This window comes from Crocuta crocuta, unplaced genomic scaffold (genome assembly GCF_008692635.1).
Source record: "Crocuta crocuta isolate KB4526 unplaced genomic scaffold, BGI_CrCroc_1.0 scaffold451, whole genome shotgun sequence".
Taxonomy (NCBI): domain Eukaryota; kingdom Metazoa; phylum Chordata; class Mammalia; order Carnivora; family Hyaenidae; genus Crocuta; species Crocuta crocuta.
Window position 1 is genome coordinate 1769605 of NW_027527963.1, and position 17779 is coordinate 1787383.

General features: G+C 37.0%; 1 protein-coding gene across 1 annotated transcript in view; it reads right to left on the reverse strand.

Annotated features, from left to right (window-relative positions):
- Positions 1–17779, reverse strand: part of TNIP3 (TNFAIP3 interacting protein 3) — a 36225-nt gene that overhangs the window by 11301 nt on the left and 7145 nt on the right. The window contains exons 5-9 of the mRNA XM_077752787.1: positions 14753–14892; positions 9980–10099; positions 6990–7115; positions 3060–3110; positions 2046–2144 (exon numbers count right to left, since the gene is read on the reverse strand). Of these exons, the coding sequence (XP_077608913.1) occupies positions 2046–2144; positions 3060–3110; positions 6990–7115; positions 9980–10099; positions 14753–14892 (536 nt within the window). The remainder of the gene's footprint in view (positions 1–2045; positions 2145–3059; positions 3111–6989; positions 7116–9979; positions 10100–14752; positions 14893–17779) is intronic.

Here is a 17779-nt window from a genome sequence, read left to right on the forward strand (position 1 = left end):
CAATGGGCCAACAGGGAGCATTTACAGGGCTGCCAGACCACTGAAAGTAGCCTTAAAGTTCAATTATCTGACAAGACACTAAGAAACGCTGCATTTAGTACAGTCTGACCCTACTTTACCCCCACTCAGACACCTAGGCTCTTGGCTCCTTTTGGTCCATGAAAAAGCTAAAAGAGGAAATGAGATCACCTCTGTTTTTTATCTCCTCGTTTATTTTTAGATGTCTCAAATAACACGTAGGATAAGTGACGTGAGCCTCAGTTTTATATTCCAGGAGAGTTGCCAAAAGAAGGCAAATATACTGTAATTTTACAAACACTATCACTTGTGCTTTAATTCAGGCTTAGAAATAAGCATAAAACATGAAATATTCTTTTTAAATGAACCCTGGGAGTTAAATTCTATTGTTATAGCAAGATCCTGTTTAAATGAATACTGAATAACTGAATACAAGCCATTATATACATGCCTTGGAATCTTTTTTCAAATACAGTCCTTTGGTGATAATTTTGCAAGGTCTGGACCACTTTACCTTTTATAATTGATTGGGAAAGTTTGATGAGCTTTTAGAGTAGGTGAGTTTCTGCCTTCTTTCCATAAATGAATTTTGAAGAAAATAGTCATTTTTACTTCTAGATAACCTTGCCTGACTCGACTTTATAAGCTAACCTTTCACAAGCATATTTCTACAATTCCTACAAAACCTGTAGGAGCTAATTCCAAAGTAAATTTCTGTCTCTTTCTGTTTCCCACAATATTAATTAACTTCTACATTCTGAAAGCAAATTCAGGGAATAAGAACTGTGTTTGGGGATCCCCAGAAATGTTTCTGGTGAAGGCTGAAAAGTAAGCAAGCAGGTAAAGAAAAAAGGAAATGGGGTTGGGTCACAGAAGTGACCTGGGGCAACAACACAATTTCTCAGCAGTGTGCTGTGTCACACGGGGGGTCAAATAAGGGATGCTCATTAAATTCTGACATCCTACACTACCCGAAGAGTCATTACCTCCTCCCTTGGGAAAAGGGCTTTGAGTCACACTCAAGTACAAAAGTATGGCAACCAGAAGAATCATGCTCTCCATACATGCTCTGCTGGAAAATGCCAGGTAAAATCTCAAGATTCTTAGCATAATTAAAAACACAGTTAAAAAAACTAAGAAGGACGAGAGTCGTCTGAACATTTCCAAAATGCAGAGAAATGCATTAGTCTCTTTTTTTCCTGTATAAAGATTCTGTCTATGTAGCCAAAACACAAATTAGAGATGCATCCAGACCATGGGGGATGGTGGGTAAAATACCGCTATGGAGAAAGGAAGGAAGGGTGCTTTGGTTCTGACTTATTCAGGCTGACTGTCCAAATCAATTCCACTCACAAATAATTGCTCCACTGTTCGTTTCATTTTGCCTGGGTAGACACAGCCACAGAGAGCAACTTAAGTGGGTCACTTTTTCTTGGATCCTTTAAGAATACCCTTTTAATTGGAAAATGTCAAAAACTCTGTGGCACAAATGTAACAACATCCACAGTAGTTCAATATAAGTTTACAATGGAAAAAGGCATCTCTCAGACTTGCTATTTTCACTTTGCTTTTCTTTACACACAAAAATGTCCTGTTGGAAGAGTCAGGTATTTCATTTAAAATGACCCCTATAAAATGTTATATGTTCATTCAAAGAATGACAGCTTAATTTGATACCTTTCAGTTAATTCATTTATATCTATGTGTGTTCTGTGGAACCAGTGTCCCCAAAAGATGATTATAGTGTAATTGACCACTGTTTTTTCGATGGGGTTTTTTTGGTGTTTTTTTTTTATATATAATTTATTGTGAAGTTGGCTTCCATAATTGACCACTGTAACTGTAAAATAGAGGCTGAGATTAAAAGAGGCTCTTTCTGTGGAGAATATCACGTGCTCAAATTACAGAGACAGGCATAACTTCTACCAAAAAAAAAAAAATCCTATAACTTCTCCCAAAAAAAAAAAAAATACTAGCACTTATTAGATAATATAAGCACTTATTGGTTGAAATGCAAGCTTACTTACTGAGTATTTCTGTAGATCTTGTGCAGCCCCAGGGTCTGCCAGTGCACATGGATCCCGCAGGTGGAAATTCAAGGTGCAGTTACAGATTGGGAAATACATCTGAGGAGGACAATGTTGTTGGTTCACTGGGAGAAGGTGAAGCTGGGGAGCCACATTGACACTTCACAGACACTTGCTTCATACAGCCACTGGTTTGGCTTATGTCTTAAGATTTAGTCTAACTGTTGCATAATTTTAACTCAACACAGTAGACATATCAATGTAGACTCTGGACTGATATAGATAAGTCTCGTGGGTCAATTTTCACCTATGGTGAAACTCTAATTAGCTTTTCATTTTGAAGAACTTGGAAACACTTGAAAAGTATAGAGTTAACATTATGTTTCCAAGTTATCTTCACAGGGGATCTTTGCTTAAGAAGAACCAGTGAGTCAGCCATAAAACAAGTGTTCTTAAATTGTAGCCAGAGACTCCTATAGCATAACTAAAGTCCAGAGAGGAAATTAAGAATTAAGAGGAAATAATATTCATTCTTGAAGGCTACTAGAGAAGCAATGGGACAGAATGCTTCAGTGCCCTATAAGATACTGTATTTTCTCAAAAAAAGGCACAAATATTTGATATAATTTTCAAAATGTAAATTCTGTAAGCAGCTGGAAAAGATTCCAAGGAAATATATTTCCCAGGTGTTCATGGGTCTATGAAGAGATCTCCATTTGCATGAATACACACTAAGGCTTGTGCTACAGCTAACATGTTCTGGAAAGTATGTGTTTTTCATGTGCATTAGGGTTGAGAGACGTTGGTCATACCTAAGCCTTATGTAGCCACTGACATTTTAGTTGAAGAGGAAAAGCATGGGTGTTCTGGGCAATCTACAGCAGAGCCTGAATATGCTTTTAAATGGAACCATGAAGAGCTGCTGTGATTGGAAATACATATGGGGGTGGAACATAAAATTGCCATTTCAACTATGACAAGAAGATTGGTGATTTTAAGTGAGGAGCAACGTACCTGTTTTAACTGCTTTTCGAGTTTTTCTTTCTCCATCTGACAAGTTTTTATCTATGAACAAAACAAAGGCATTTGTTTATCGAAAGAGTTCACATAGTTTGTTCTAAAGTTACTCTTTACAATCTTTTTTAATGTTTACTTATTTATTTTGAGAAAGAGCACATGCAAGAGAGAGGCAGAGAGAGAGGAAAGGGAGGGAGAGAGAGAATTCCATCGTGGGGCTAGATCCCACAAACTGTGAGATCATGACCTGAGATGAAATCAAGAGTCGGACATTGAACAGACTGAACCACCAAAATTTGCCAGCCATCAGTGACCAGCTCAGAAGCTCACAGAGTGAAGCATTGATAGCAGCAATGCCAGCAGTGAAAACAATCAAGTTTGGGATTTTCCAGATCTGCATTGGTTCTATCTTGAAATTCCCAAATGAAGTTTGGAAAGTTGAATACAGTTTTAAACTGTATTCCTATTTGTTGAAAGTATTGTAAGTCTAAGTGTTAGGTTGATATACTGAGACACAGATATAAATAAATAGACATAGGGATAGATATAGATACAGAAACAACTTTCACTGTCAATTGAATGTATTGGAACTGGTCAGCTGTACATTCAAAAGCTTCCACCATAAATGTGAGAAGTTGTACATATACTTAATCCATGCCAGACACTGATCTAAGTGCTTTCCATACAGTACTGAATCCTCCCAGTGACTCTGTGTAATACTCTGTGTAATACTTATTATTACCATGGTTTTGCAGATGAGGACACTGAGACATGAGATGTTCAGTAACTTGCTCAGTCACACTGCTGTACTTTATGACTTCTCACCATTTAAGGCCCAACCTCATTCGGCAGAGTTACCCTCTCTGGATTCCTTCAATATATGACACAATGAGAAAAAGCTGTTTTTTCTTTGACTCATTAGTCATGCTACTGTCATCCCTACACAGCGTGGTCCACATCCTGTGAGCCATATATCCCCACTGAATGATACCGTTCCAAGTCTCACCTATCAGAATTATTCTCTCCTCCCTTTTAACATTATACATTTTCCATGTGGCTTTTTAGAGTCCTATATGTACTGTGCATGGTTGGCTCTCATTATCTGTGGGAGTTATGTTCTGTAAAGTCACCATGAACACTGAAGTGGCTAACCACCCAGTGCTCCTAGGGAAATGCAAGGTTAGACTCCTAGGAGCCTCCAGTCATACTATGTTAACTGATCAATATATAATCTTGTTTTTTGCATGATTCTGTGAAATAAGTATTTAACTTATACTGTTGATGGATTGGCATTGAGCTCTTGGCCTACACCACTACGGTAATCCCTAAACAATGCTTATCTAACACATGTCTTTTCTCTGTAAGGTACAGCACAGCCTTCCTGTGCTGAGGAACACTAGGTAGTACTTCAGCACTACGTTTGAGGGCGATGTTAAGCAATGAAACAACCAACAAAAAGAACAAGAATGAGAAAATGTGGCACACAATAAACCATGAAAAGGACATTTTTTACAGTCTGAGAGCCGAAGCAAAGAGGCAAAGACTTATTGGATCTCAACTGGGAACAAGCATATAAGGTGATTCAAGTTTTCTGCTGCATGTCCACAAATGACTTCAGGTGGCACTAGTATTGATTCTGGGGTGACAAATACATTTTAGTGAGTAGGCAAATTCACGAACATGGACTTCACAAATGATAAGGATAGACTATATATGTCCCCCTCATTATATTGTGAGTCTTTAATAGCAAGGATCATTTTTTTTTATTTCCTCATAGTACATAACAAAATGTCTTGCAGAAAGAAAGAAAGTATCAAAATTGAATTACAAGGAACTAAATGTGGCATGTTAATTGTACGACTAAATTCTATTTAAAAACTTCCCCTTCCAATAGACGAAAATCAATTATGAAATACCTGTGATCCATAACCAGAGCTAGATATTTTTGTATAGATTTTTTCATTTAACCCTGAGAACAATGTTGTTAAGTCTATGAGGTGGGAACCATCATCCATATTTTACAGATGAGTATACTGAGATTTAGTAACTTATTTTTAGCAATAGAGCTTTTAGAATCATAAGAAATATTTTAGAGATCATCTGGTTCAACTTTGTCATTTTTACAGATGAAGAAAAGGAAGCATAGAAAAGTTGGAGAACTTGCTCAGTGTCATTCCTGATTGTCAAAGCGGGCACAAACACAAAGATTTTACCCCTAAGTTTCTCCTACTCCTAGGTATCTCTAAGTATCTTGCCCTTCACCACACTTTTATTTTACCAGTCATGGGCTTAAAATATCCTTAGTGATAGAATGAATAAACTCTGGTATGTAAACAACTAGTGCCAGAGTGATTTGACCTAAAAAATTATTTCTTGGTTAAATGGCCCATTTGATCAGATATTATGTTATTCAAATAACATCATGCCAATTCTATTATATCATGGCATTTAATCTGCTGTTAATACATTTAAAAGAGATTGTTAAGCCATCTACTACTTCGCCTTGTGAACTCTACTATCCTTTTACCAGAGTGAGACTTGTGAAAAGTAAATCTTTGGACTATCATTATTTAAAGAAATAATGATAGTTTCAAGATATCATTAAGATTATCCTTAGTTCATTAACACAATTACCCCAAACTGTATGTAGACAATGCATTATTTTGTTATATCAACAAAAAACTTAGTTTGCAGATGACACAGAAATGAAAATTACCTCTGGATTAGTCTATATAATTAGATGGTTATGTGTTCCTGGACGTACTAGAACTTCTACAATGGCAAGGACAGTGCCAATGTCAGACACAAATTTATCATCAGTCTGAGCTTAATATGGTAGAATGAATCAAGTTAAAATGGCTGGAGGTAAAATAACTTGTGCAGTGACAACTTAGAACAAATTAAGGGAGTTCTGCATGTAAGGCATACAAATTCAGACTGATTTCCTCATTGAAAGTAATCAGGACTGAACTATTTTCACAAAAGCATTTTATTATATTTTTACCACTATTTTATTCCTTTCTGTTTCTTAGAAAATAGTTCTGCCAAATAACTTTTGCATGGAAAATTAGGAACTTCAAGTTGAAAAAACATCAGAAATTAAATTTAATTCACAATATACTTTCTATTAGGAAGAAGGAGATGACAAATAGTTAAAAATTTCTTTGGAGACTAAAAATCTTGCAGCTCCAGAGCTGTCACAGCACGTCCCGCAACAATTTCCTATTTACTGAAAAGCACTGGATGATTTTGCAAATCAAAAATTCTGTGGTTCTTTTCTTAAACCAAAGTTGTGTTAGCTACATTTTCCTCATTAACAGCAATCTTTACCCATTGTGGCAACTTCCTGAGTCTACTCTTAATGTATCCTATTGCATTTAATTGTTATACGCTTATATTTAATATATTTTATTTCAATAAACCGGAGAACGCTATGTGGTTTCCTTGAGAGTGCTCCAGTCACATTTAACCAGGGAAGCCACCAAACAAAATTTTCAGTTTCACTACATTTTATATATATAAATGACATTTAAAGATATGTATATTTTTAGAAGACCGGAAAATGACAAGAGTTTAGAACAACTTCAATGCGCTGGTCCATTTTGGATTTGAATTGTGAGTACTAGGTGGTTCAACTCCCATTCTACCAAGATAAATATTATGAGAAAAAGATCAGAAGAACTGGACTTTATACAAGACTCTGGAATCCAAATTCTTAGGTTACTCCTTAATATATTTAAGTTAAAAGAAATCTCCAATCATTTTCATTCCTTTACAAGATTGTTTAAGAATGATTTCATCCCAGGTGCTTTCCTCTCAAAGAAAATCAATGTCAATTAACAGAAGCCAAAGTCTTGAAATTTTTTAATGAAAAAATAAAAAAAATACGCATGAGCTGGCAAAGATTATTTTTGTTTTGACTGATACCTGAGAATTCAGCCTATTCAACTCGGATTGAGAAGTTTGAATAATTTGCTGTAGAGTCTCTTTCTCTTGATTAAGTCTTTCTCGGTCTGATCGTTCCTTTTTGAAGTCTTCTTCATATATTTGCACCTAGGAAATATTGATTTGCTGTTACTGTGAGCATCCTTTTCTCTTAAGCGATTTAAATGATTTCAGAAGAGTTATTATCTGGGTTTGTCCAATCTGAGTAAATCCTATCCTCTTAATGAATAGTTTTTCATGATGAGACTCTATTCCAATGAATATGGCCATAACTTTATCTCTCGCTTTGTTTAGAATGGTAGTTATCAACTTTCCTCCTTGAGTATGTGTCAGGAATTCAGAAGTAAAGTAACAACATCTGTATTTTGAAAAAACAATTCCCCTCACCCATTATTCTCCCCATTATTCTGCTGCATATTTCCTTATTGTGATGAGTGTCGTCTCCCCCCTCCCCTCCCTCAGTGTTAAGTATCACTATTTTGGAGCAAGTCGTCCATCCCTAACACAAGGCTTTGATGTACAAAGGGTGCTTGAAGTTTGAACAGACAGTTTACTGACAATACACTTAAGTGAAACCACTAAATACTGGCATGCTAGTTTCCAAATATAATAATAAGTTGAACACAAGATAGAAATGAAAGGCTCATGTATGTGGAAAAACAAAACATGATTGTTAAAAGGTACTCACAATTTGCCCCAGTAATTTTGGAGGTACATCATTTAAAAAAAAAAAAAAAACATAGTAATCTTATGGAGTACCTCTCAAGAAATACTCCAAATATTCCAGAAAAGCAATCAAACCAAAAGAAAAACTAATTTAATCATTATTGTTTGTAATTGGCATAGTGTTGACTGATGGCTTGGAGACTAGTATGTGGCATTAGGAAAATAAATGAAGTTTAGGGAGGAAGGAATTCATTCAAGACAATAAGTTAAAGTATAACTTATATGGGAACTTAGTAGCTAGATTTCTGTCTACTAGTATTAATGAGCACCGCACCTTCATCACCAATAATGCAGCACATTTTAACTAGAGGTTTATTAAGGTCAATAATAATAGAGCAGAATATTTATTAAGCAAGAGAGGCTGAAATCAAACATTGTATTTAGATCTAGATGAAGACATACACATTTAATTTTTAAGGCTTTATTCACCAGAAACATTGTAAGGAAACTACACCCAGCTAAGCTGACATTTTGTTTTGGTTTTGGTTTTGGTTTTAGTTAAGGGCTGAGGCTCAATTCCAGACATAGTCAAACTAATGCTCTGTAAACAATTACCAGAGGCATTTGAAATGGGAGAAGCTCATCTGATCAGAACTGAACCCTCTTTATCAAATACAATATGATAGCGATGTCATCACGTTAATCAGGTGGCCAAGATTCTAAATCAGTTTCTTTGTGAATTTAACTCCTTTAGTGTATCACGTGACACTTGGTAATATAGTGATTGTGGCTGAGCAAATAGAAGTGTGCACAGTTAAAATATGTATACATAAAGTTAGCAAAAGAGCCACAGAAAAACTAAGAAGATGGATTCTAGACCTCTTGGGGATAATGAAAAAAAGGATACCTGCCATCGTCTGCATCCAATATGAGCTAAACCCTTGCTGTAAACTCTATGCATGTGTAAGAGTGACTCACTTGCATGTGGGATACATTATGTGAGAGCATCAAAGATGATTCAAGTGTCCGAACATAAGAAGTAATTTTTTTCAGAGGAATCCTGGCTAGTGCCAACGGTACTTTAGGGGTTGAGAATTTGGCAGAGCTTTAACACTCTGAATACTACCCTTATTCTCTTCATCGGCTTATTTTAAACTGTGTATTTGATCCTGAATGTAATGAGGGAGGTTATTCAAATGGGGTTGACATAAGAAAAAATGCAACCTTAACATCAAGAGCTCTGAATTTTTTAGATTTACAGATAGGTTACTTCCTATGAAATAATAACAGCAAACAACAACAACAATAATAAAATTGCTTAATTCTTTGGTGTATTACATCAAGAATCCTTGTAAATGGCCTTGCTCAGAGCAAAACAGTCTACAAATCAGTTCCAGGGACATACTTCCCAGCTCTTTGTTCCATAATATCCTCTCCCCCATTGCTAATATATTACTGCCAATGTGTGCTTCAGAGATTAGAATTCCTAATACATATCCTATATTTATTGACATCGCCATGAACTGTTCCAGCTCTTTACCTTCATTAGTTTATTTAACCTTCTACAAGAAAAGAGATGGGATGTGCATGGGTGGCCACTTAGCTAAGCCAGCTCCAGCTGGCTGAACTAAATTTAGACCCAGATAGGTTAGGCAGTGCTATGTGCCCATAGCCCTATGTTGCCGATACATATAGAAGCTTAGAGTAAGCCTCGTTTACTCTTCTCTCCACTTGGTGACATGGAGTGAGGTTGGGCGAGTGGGGAGGAGGAAGACGAAGTGAATCAGTACACTGCTAGGTGATGCCATCCATATGCTGTGGTATATGAGCAGATCTGGCTCTTCAGAGATTACATTCAGTGCAGAATATTCCCTTTAAAACTAATCCCATCATTCAAAGGCATGGAAAGCAGCGGCTACAGAATAACAGTGTGGTTGCTATCATTTGCTGAGAAGGTCCAGGGTTTGGGTTAATAGTGTTTTCAAAATAAATCATGTCTACAAAAATTTCTCTAGACTGGTGCTAATTAAATCTAACCAAAAAGGTTAATTAGGAAGTCCTTCTTTTAACCATATGATCTTGGACAAGCCATTTAACCCATTTGAAATTTAATTCCCTCTTTTATAAAGTGAAAGTTGGGCTAGCTGATGTACATTCTCTTATCAAGCTTCAAAATTAATTCTAATGAAAATAAATGCAAAAACTTTGGACACATTTTGAATAGAAAGACTTCCAAAACTGTCCAAAGGAGCACGAACAATGGTCCTTGTGTTCTCCACATGATAATGCCACTTTCAACTTCTCACCTGCTGTTTGAGAACTTCCATTTCTGTTCTTATCTCCTCATGTCTGCACTCCAGTTCTGACTTTCCCAAACATTCCTCAGGAAATGAAGAACACTCGATTTTCAAGGCATCTTGAAGAGCCTATGTTATAAGATAAGCAAACCACTGAATTAAGAGTTACCACATCTTATGAATTCTTCTAGCACTGTTGGAATTATCTCAAATGCCTCCCCCCAAGATAGAACTGGATGCCACTTTTATGGCTGAGTAACTTTTATTCCTTCTCATTTTCTTTTTTTTTAATTTTTTAAAAAATTTATTTCTGAGAGAGAGAGACAGACAGCGTGAGCAGGGAAGAGTCAGAGAGAATCTGAAACAGGCTCCAGGCTCTGAGCTAGCTGTCAGCACAGAGCCTGATACGGGGCCCTAACCCACAAACTGTGAGATCATGACCTGAGCTGAAGTCAGACGCTTAACCTACTGGGCTACCCAGGTGCCCCACTTTCTTCTCATTTTCTAGCATACAATTTTTTTTTTCAGAATCTGTCTTTTCTCCATGATGATGCTTATGTTATTTCACTGTCATTGTTATTTAGGAGGAATTTTGATACTGATGTCAGGGATGTCCCCCTCCACAAAGCCAACCACAAAAAGAAAACATATCAATAGCCCTTCTCAGATTTTCTGCTTCAGTCAAACACTATCAATAATGCTCAAACGTTAGAGCATCGGAATCATCTGCAGAGGTAGCAAACATGCCCATCCTTGGGCACTATCCCCAGAGACCCTGAATTAGTTGATCTAAGGAGAGGGTCTGAGAATATGCATTTCTCAGAAGCTGATGTTGCTGGCCTCAGATGACATTTTGAGTGATATTGTGCTCTACAGCCCTGCCCCCAATAGGAGAGAAGGAAACCCACAGAAATGTGAACCCATGCAGATCACTATTCTTTAGATTTATTGTACTGTCCTCCTCAGTACATAACGCCCTGACTTAGCCATCGTCATATTTATTCTCTAATAAAACATTCAGTAACTCACTACAGGGTGCAGAGAAGCTCTGCTTTCTTGACATCCAGTACAACTTAGTGGCTTCACCATGGGGTGAGGAGGTGAAGGAAACAAGAGTCTCTTCGATTTACCAACAAGATAACCATCATTATTCACTAGACTATAATACCTTACATATCCTATATTTTGTCAGATCACATAGAATACATTCTTTCTATCCTGAAGACCCTGGTTCATGATCGAGTTCAATGAAACAGCCACCAAAATTAAGACACAACACACCTCATCCTGGTGTGGTCTCAGAGCCCACATACAATATGACTGCTTGCTCATTATCAAAAGAGTCGTTTATGCAAATAGAAAAGTTTCGCTTTCAGAACTCCAAGACTTCACTTCCTCTGAATTTCTTTAGTAGCTTCAATGATGTTCATTTGATGATACTATTCATAACTTTCTTTCCCACATTACTCTATGATATGATCATAAAAGTAGGAAAAGCAAAGCAAAGTTATGGTGTTAAATATTGTAGGCAGGCTAGGAATTTCCTAATAGAATGTGTTTATAATCTATGGATACTGTCTAGTCTAATGTAAATATCATTTTTCAGGAAGTTGTAAAAGAAACAAGAACTTTTTTCTTCCTCCAAGAAGAATTTAAAGAAACAACAAAAGCTGTTTCATAATTTATGTTTTGTTAGAATTTGTTGCTAAGCTACATAGTTTTAGGAAGTAGTATATTAGTTATAATTTTTAAAAGTGGAGAAAATCTAGGATGGGGTGAGCCAAATGAGTTAAAGACAATCAAATATCCCAATTTCATATTCTACACCTATGAACAGACTATTTTTGTGGGTCTTGTTATATTTGAATTTCCTGATCTACCTTTCATGCTATTCAGGCTTCTAGAAAATCTTCAAATGAGTCATAACTGAAAGGTGAGTTTAATAGACATTTATTCCACCTTGGGTTTTTTTTAATTTCCTTGAACAAATACCTGTAATTTATTCTAGAGTAGTAATTTACTGTCAGCACAGGCATACTAAACAGATCTACCCATCTCAGAATGGTGAGATGTTGGACAAATCAATTTTGCCCATGGGTGGCATTGGCTGACTAGCCTCAGGTAATTTCTCTCACTCTGGTTAAACATCTGGCATCTTTTCAAGAACTCGAAAACAATGCCCTTGGGTATTTCCTTCAAAGCAAATAAGCTGAATTGAGTACACAGAGTTGTGTGAACTTCTGAAAACCATATGTTAATTACTGAGCTGACATGCTACAAATTTCTGCTGCATGAATGGGTCAACAAACCGTCTGCTAGTGCAAGTAGGGTGGGCCCTGAATCCCAGCTGTGACGGATGGTGTGCACAATCAACTACTCAAATCAACATTCTGATAACTTCTATTTATTCCAGTGGTAAGAGAAGAGAAAAAGAAATCTACAGTGTATGTATATATGAATAATAATTTCTTATATTTCCTTAGATATTAATACATTCACTAAATGAGAAAAAAACTTTTCATAGCTCATCACTTTAGATCTATGCTTTTTAAATGATATTTTAAGGCATAGATGTAGTGGAAGTACATCTGGGTTGAAGTATCCTTTTATTATATTTTTTTAATACTCATAAGTAATGTGTTATGCCTGCTAAGGCATGAATCTTGGGGCCAGAATTGGCTATTGAACATATTATATACTAGCTAAATTATTTAATTAATTCATCCATTCAATAAATATTTAAGAATTTACTGTGAGCAAGGCCCTATTGTTGGCATCCAGAATACAGCAATGAAAAAATTAGAAAAATTTAGGCTACACTGTTGTAGTTGTGAGTCCATTCCTCCAAATAAATGCATATTAAAATTATATTTTCTAACTGAATTCTTACAAAGATGAATATATTTAATATTAATATGTAAATTTTTTTTGACCTAAAGGTCCTTTTTTTCCCCAGATTTTGGAAGAAATTAAACAATTTAATAGACCACTAAAAGTATTATGAGCCCTCAATACTGTGCCTACTATGCCAAATAGAGAAGTCAGTTGTGCATTCCCACCCTCATGGAGCTTACAATCAAGATTGGGAGACAGGAAACAAATATGGTAGTTAATATGAGACATTAAATATATGTTAGATAGCAATAAATTCCAAAGAAACATTAAAATAAGAATTATCAGAAATGGAATATATAATTTTAATTAGGGCAGCCAGAAAAATCCTCTTCAAGAAGGTGACATTTGTATAAAGGCCTGAATTTTACTCAAATTAATGTCTCTCATTTTCTCAATTTTATTATAATCACAAGAGTTAAACAACTTCTACTAACTTTGAAAACATTGTGTTGACTATAAATACAGATACACAAAAATGAAGGGTACACACAAACAGGAGCAAAAAAACAGAGTTCATGGCTGTTCTAATTTCTATAGGGAGTATATTCTTGTGCCAACATTTACAGAAATGAATTAGAGAGCAGAAGAAAACTTATCAAATAATATATCACAAGTGGGAAAGATTTCAAACATAATCAACGTTAGTTCTTCTAATTCATCTGTGGAGGATTTCCAACAGGATAAAAGAGGAAATTTATTTGCTCTAAATTTGTATCTCTGAACACTGTTTTCCTCTGTTAAAGCATAGAGAAGTGCGTTGCCTATGAAGTTAGTCTCCACTTTTCCATTTTCTCCTGACCAGTAACTTGCCCCACAAACAGATCAAATATAGCATCACATTTGTAAAGCATTCTGTCAATTATACAGGCACATACTCAACCCTGTGGGGATCTTTAAATGATCCTCTGAACCCTAGTTAACAAAAAGATACACAGTCCAAAATCCACAGGCATTGAGCACTTTTTCAAGGCCAATCATCTACTCTTGTTTTAGAAGGCAATTTCTGTTACTTTGGTCAAGAAATATCTAACTTGAGGGATTACTATCTCAACTCAAACATGTACTACAAGTACTCCTATGGTCCACATCTGATGTGGCCCTTTGAAAAATCAGAGCGAAGGATTTAATTGTTAACTTGAATAGGTGAGCAATCCCTTTCCCAGGAAAATTAAGCTCTCCATCCATAAAACACTCTCTCTCTCTCTCTCTCTCTCTCTCTCTCTCTCACACACACACACACACACACACACACACACACACAAATGCACAAATTCTCTAGAGCCATCCTTTGGCAGCACTCCACAGGTAGCCCCTTTGAACAGTTTAGTTGAAGCCAAGGCACTTAACCACTGTGTCTTTTTAGCACACCTACCCCCCCACCCCGTCCAGGGGACCCCACACTCTAATTAAAACTGAGGTTTAGGCTTATTCTCTGGAAGACCACCATCTCAGCCGTGGGGCTGGCATTTAGCATGGTTCCATATACTCTGCATCATACCCAGCTCCACAATGATGATTTTAAAGAGCAGCCTGTTTCCTCAGGAAACTTTTGCGGTTGACCAAGAGGTATGCTATTGTTCACAAACACCCACTTGCTTTACGTGGTTCTTTGAACGAAAAAAAAGGTCTGTCTTCTGAAGTTACTCCTCATTTCTCTTTCTCATGATGATTCTTTGCAGGGACATGTATTCCTGAAAGCCTCCTCAGCCAAGAAAGACTGAACGATGAGTTACGAGTGACTTATAAAATTACAGAGAAGGTCCAGTGCAGGCTCCCAAGAACAGGAGTTGTACTGCTGCACAGATTTTGTGGTGACTCTCAGTTAAGAACATACTCTTTCTACAGGGACCTCTCCTTCCCACTGCCCAGCTTGATCTGGCCTAGTACCTTATTGAGGCGCTTTATTTCACATTCATAATGTTCCTTCTTCTTGCTCACAAGAGCATGTTTTTCCTTCAAAAGCTTATTTTCTTTCTTCAATTCATGTAATTCTTCACTTAGGCTCTCCTTTTCCTTCTGAAGTAAATAGCAAGAAAACAAAACCGAAATCAATAAAATTCAGATGAGATAATATTGTAGGAATACTTCTGAAATACAATAAAAACAGGACCTTTTAGATTTTCATTTAACGTTCCATTAAAAAAATTGTTTTTAATTTATTTTTGAGAGAGACAGATCATGAGAGGGGGAGGGACAGAGAGGGGGGAGGGACAGAGACAGAGGGGGACCTAGAATCAGAAGGCTCTGAGCTGTCAGCACAGAGCCCAATGCAGGGCTCGAACCCACAAACCATGAGATCATGACCTGAGCTGAAGTCAGATGCTTAAAGGACTGAGCCACCCAGGCACCTCTTGACATTCCATTTAAGCAATATTCTCTGGGTGGAGGACAGGGTTCAGATAGAAAAAAAATTTTTTTCTTTAATCCTTAGTGCTACTAAGTTTCATGACCCCAGAAAAAGCTCAAAATCCCCAGTCCTCACGTTCAAGGGTCAAATGGGTTCACAGAATAAGCAAGGTCCCATGTACTGTTCAGAGCGATGGGTAAGTGACTTAGTAAAAGTAATTTAAATTTTAAAAAGAAAAAATAGTAGATTGCAACAAAAAATATGAAATATCTCAAAGACCAATCCTGCCTGCATCATTCTGAACTGAAGAGAGGGAAAAGAGGATAAAACTTCAGGCAAATAAGACCCTTCCCTACAGATAATTATTCAGAGAACTGTATTGTTGTGATTGTTGCTTTTAAAAGGGAGAGATCAAAAAGTCCAAGTGCCATCACTCCTCCATGTTTCAGATTACCTTCAAGAAGTCCTCTGTTTTAAATTACTGAAGCAAAGTTAGTTGCCTTGACACTAAGGTGCTCTAGATTCAGACAAAATCTATCTTCTAAATCTTAATTTTATATTTTAGATAATAAAATTTTTGTGGAGTGAATTGAATTTTTTTTTAAGTTTTATTGATTTTTAAAAAGCAAGAGAGAAAGAACTTAGGTGTACAAGTGGGAGAGGGGCGAAGAGAGAGAGAATCCCAAGCAGGCTCCTTGTACTGTCAGCGCAGAGCATGATGTGGGGTTCAATCCCACCAAACTTGACACCATCACCTGAGATGAAGTCAAGAGTCAGATGTTTAATGACTGAGCCACCCAGGCACCCCTGGAATGAACTCAATTCTTAATGGCATTTAAATTTTAACTTAGTAAAACAAATAGTCCAGAATTTAGGTAAATCAAGATGAGAAAATAGCTAATATACATGTTAGAGTATGTTGTTTTAGTAATTAATATTTCCCAAAACAATAATTAAGATATCTATGTGGGGTGCCTGGGTGGCTCAGTTGGTTAAGCATCCAACTTCAGCTTAGGTCATGATCTCACCATTCCTGAGTTCAAGCCCCATGTTGGGTTCTGTGCTGATAGCTCAGAGCCTGGAGCCTGCTTCAGATTTTGTCTGCCTCTCTCTCTGCCCCTCCCTCCTCACTCATGATCTCTTCTTCTATCTCTCTCTCGCTCTCAAAAATAAGTGTTAAAAACTTTTTTCTTAAAAAGATATCCATGTGAGGTGATTCTTTTTTTTAAGTGAAAATATTCTTATTTGCTTTCACTTAAATAGAATGGGCTTATATACGCTTGGAAAATGAACCAATCATTTTCTAATTTGGCATAATTTAAAAATGACTTCAAATAGAAAATGGTTCCAACTGCATGAGGGAATAATTGCCATGATTCCCAGTCAGGAAAAGGAAAGGACTACAATAGGGCCAGAAGGGAGTTGCTAAACCTTGGTTGTTTTCCTCTGACTCACTGGGACAGAGATAGCCTTATCAAGATAAGAAAACCTACACCAATGGCTGTCTGCACTGATTTCAGCCATTGCCTTAAGATTGGCGCACGTGTTAAAATGCAGCCAAGGCTTCTTATCTGTCACTTCACCTGAGACTATTTATAGTTCTTGTTTTTTTCTTAACATACATAAAAAAATGATCGGCCATTAGAGCTTAAGATTTTCCTCCCATTTTCTACATTATGCATAAGTCTCATAACTAAGTAAACCTGAGAGTATTTTTGAAGCCTGTCTGTCATCTTAATGGCCACCATCTTGTTCTCAGGGGGGATTAACGGAGATTCGGAGATTTTGAATCTGGAGGCTGGGTTCAAGTTCCATTTTCTCAGGGTTGGTAAGGTTAGCAAGTCTTATAACCTCATCACATCTCAGCTTTAAAATGGCAAAAATAGGGGCACCTGGGTGGTTCAGTCGGTTAAGCATGGGATTCTTGATCTTGGCTCAGGTCATGATCTCCTGATTCCTAGGACTGAGCCCCAGATCAGGCTCTGCGTAGACAGTGTGGAGTCGGCTTGGTATTTTCTCTCTTTCTCTCTCTCTCTCCCCCACTCACGCTGTCTCTCTTAAAATAAATAAACTAAAAAAAAATGGCATAAATACTATTTCCCTCACAGATGGGCTGAGAATTTTAAATGAGATCATGAAGGTGAGACAGTTTTTTAAATGTTTTATTTTTAGGATTACAAACGCAATACCTATTTGTAAAACGCTGTAAGCTCAAAAGCAGCTGTACAAACACAAGGTATTGTCCCATTATTATTAACACTCATAATAAAAATTATATCTATAAGTAAAAGCGAAAGGGTAAAATTAAACTTCTCCTAGGCTGAAATGCTCTAGGAAGATGGCACCAAATCTATGGATCAGCTCTCCCTACTCCCTACTCCAGCTCCCTCTCCCTACTCTGTCTCCAGGGTAGAGCCAGGCACGCAAAGGCCTGCCCATTTGGACGACAAAAGAGGAAGCAAAGCCAGCAGGACGTCTCCCTCCTGATCGCAGAGAATTAGCCCTTCTTTGCGACCCCCAGGACTTGGACTTGCGTAACCCATCCTCCTCGGCGCACTTCAGTCCCC